At 54.0% G+C, this 759-nt stretch overlaps 1 protein-coding gene across 1 annotated transcript; it reads left to right on the forward strand.

Moving 5' to 3' along the window:
* Positions 1–5: 5 nt before the first annotated feature.
* LOC107125383 (olfactory receptor 5V1-like) lies at positions 6–665 on the forward strand (the record flags this gene model as incomplete). The annotated part of the gene is made up of 1 exon (XM_015428814.1): positions 6–665. A coding segment is annotated over one exon (660 nt), but the record flags the coding sequence as incomplete, so codon positions are not given.
* Between the last annotated feature and the right edge of the window lie 94 nt (positions 666–759).

The raw sequence follows: 759 nt of genomic DNA on the forward strand, positions 1-759 counted from the left end.
TGGCCTACGATCGCTACGTGGCCATCTGCAACCCCTTGCGATACACGGTCATCATGAGCAAGAAGCTCTGTCTTCAGATGGTTGCCGGCACCTGGACCACCGGGTTCCTCAACTCCTTGCTCCATACGGTGCTGACCTTCATCCTACCTTATTGCAAGTCCAATCGAGTCAATCAGTATTATTGTGACATCCCACCCGTCCTTGCTCTCTCTTGTGCTTCGACCTACTTGGCCGAGATGGTTGTCCTTATTGTTGGGGGCATTTTTGGGGTGGGGGCTTTCCTGGTCACGTTGGTCTCCTACGTCTACATCATCTCCACCATCCTCAGGATTCGCTCGGCCGAGGGAAAGCGCAAAGCCTTCTCGACCTGCGCCTCCCACCTCGTGGTGGTGGGCCTCTTCTATGGGACCACCATCTTCACTTACATACGTCCTTCTTCCAGTCACCATCCAGACCAGGATAGACTGGTGAGCATGCTGTATGGGGTGGTCACCCCCATGTTGAACCCCTTGATCTACAGCCTTAGGAACAAAGAAGTGAAGGGGGCCTTGAAAAGGATCACAGGGGTTTTGAATCCTTCTCACTGGGGGGCCAGTTTGTTTCAGAGCCCAGTTTCCACCTTCAAAGCCCTACGTGGCCTGGGCTTGTCGCAGAGACGGCCTTGACCTATCCGAGCCTCTCTCCGGACTTTAAGATCTGCAGGCTAGAGGGGAACATGACGGAGGTTTAGAAAATGATGCATGGGGTGGAGAGAGTCGA

Source organism: Gekko japonicus, unplaced genomic scaffold, assembly GCF_001447785.1.
Source record: "Gekko japonicus isolate JY-2015 unplaced genomic scaffold, Gekko_japonicus_V1.1 scaffold57847, whole genome shotgun sequence".
NCBI classification, from domain to species: Eukaryota; Metazoa; Chordata; class Lepidosauria; order Squamata; family Gekkonidae; genus Gekko; species Gekko japonicus.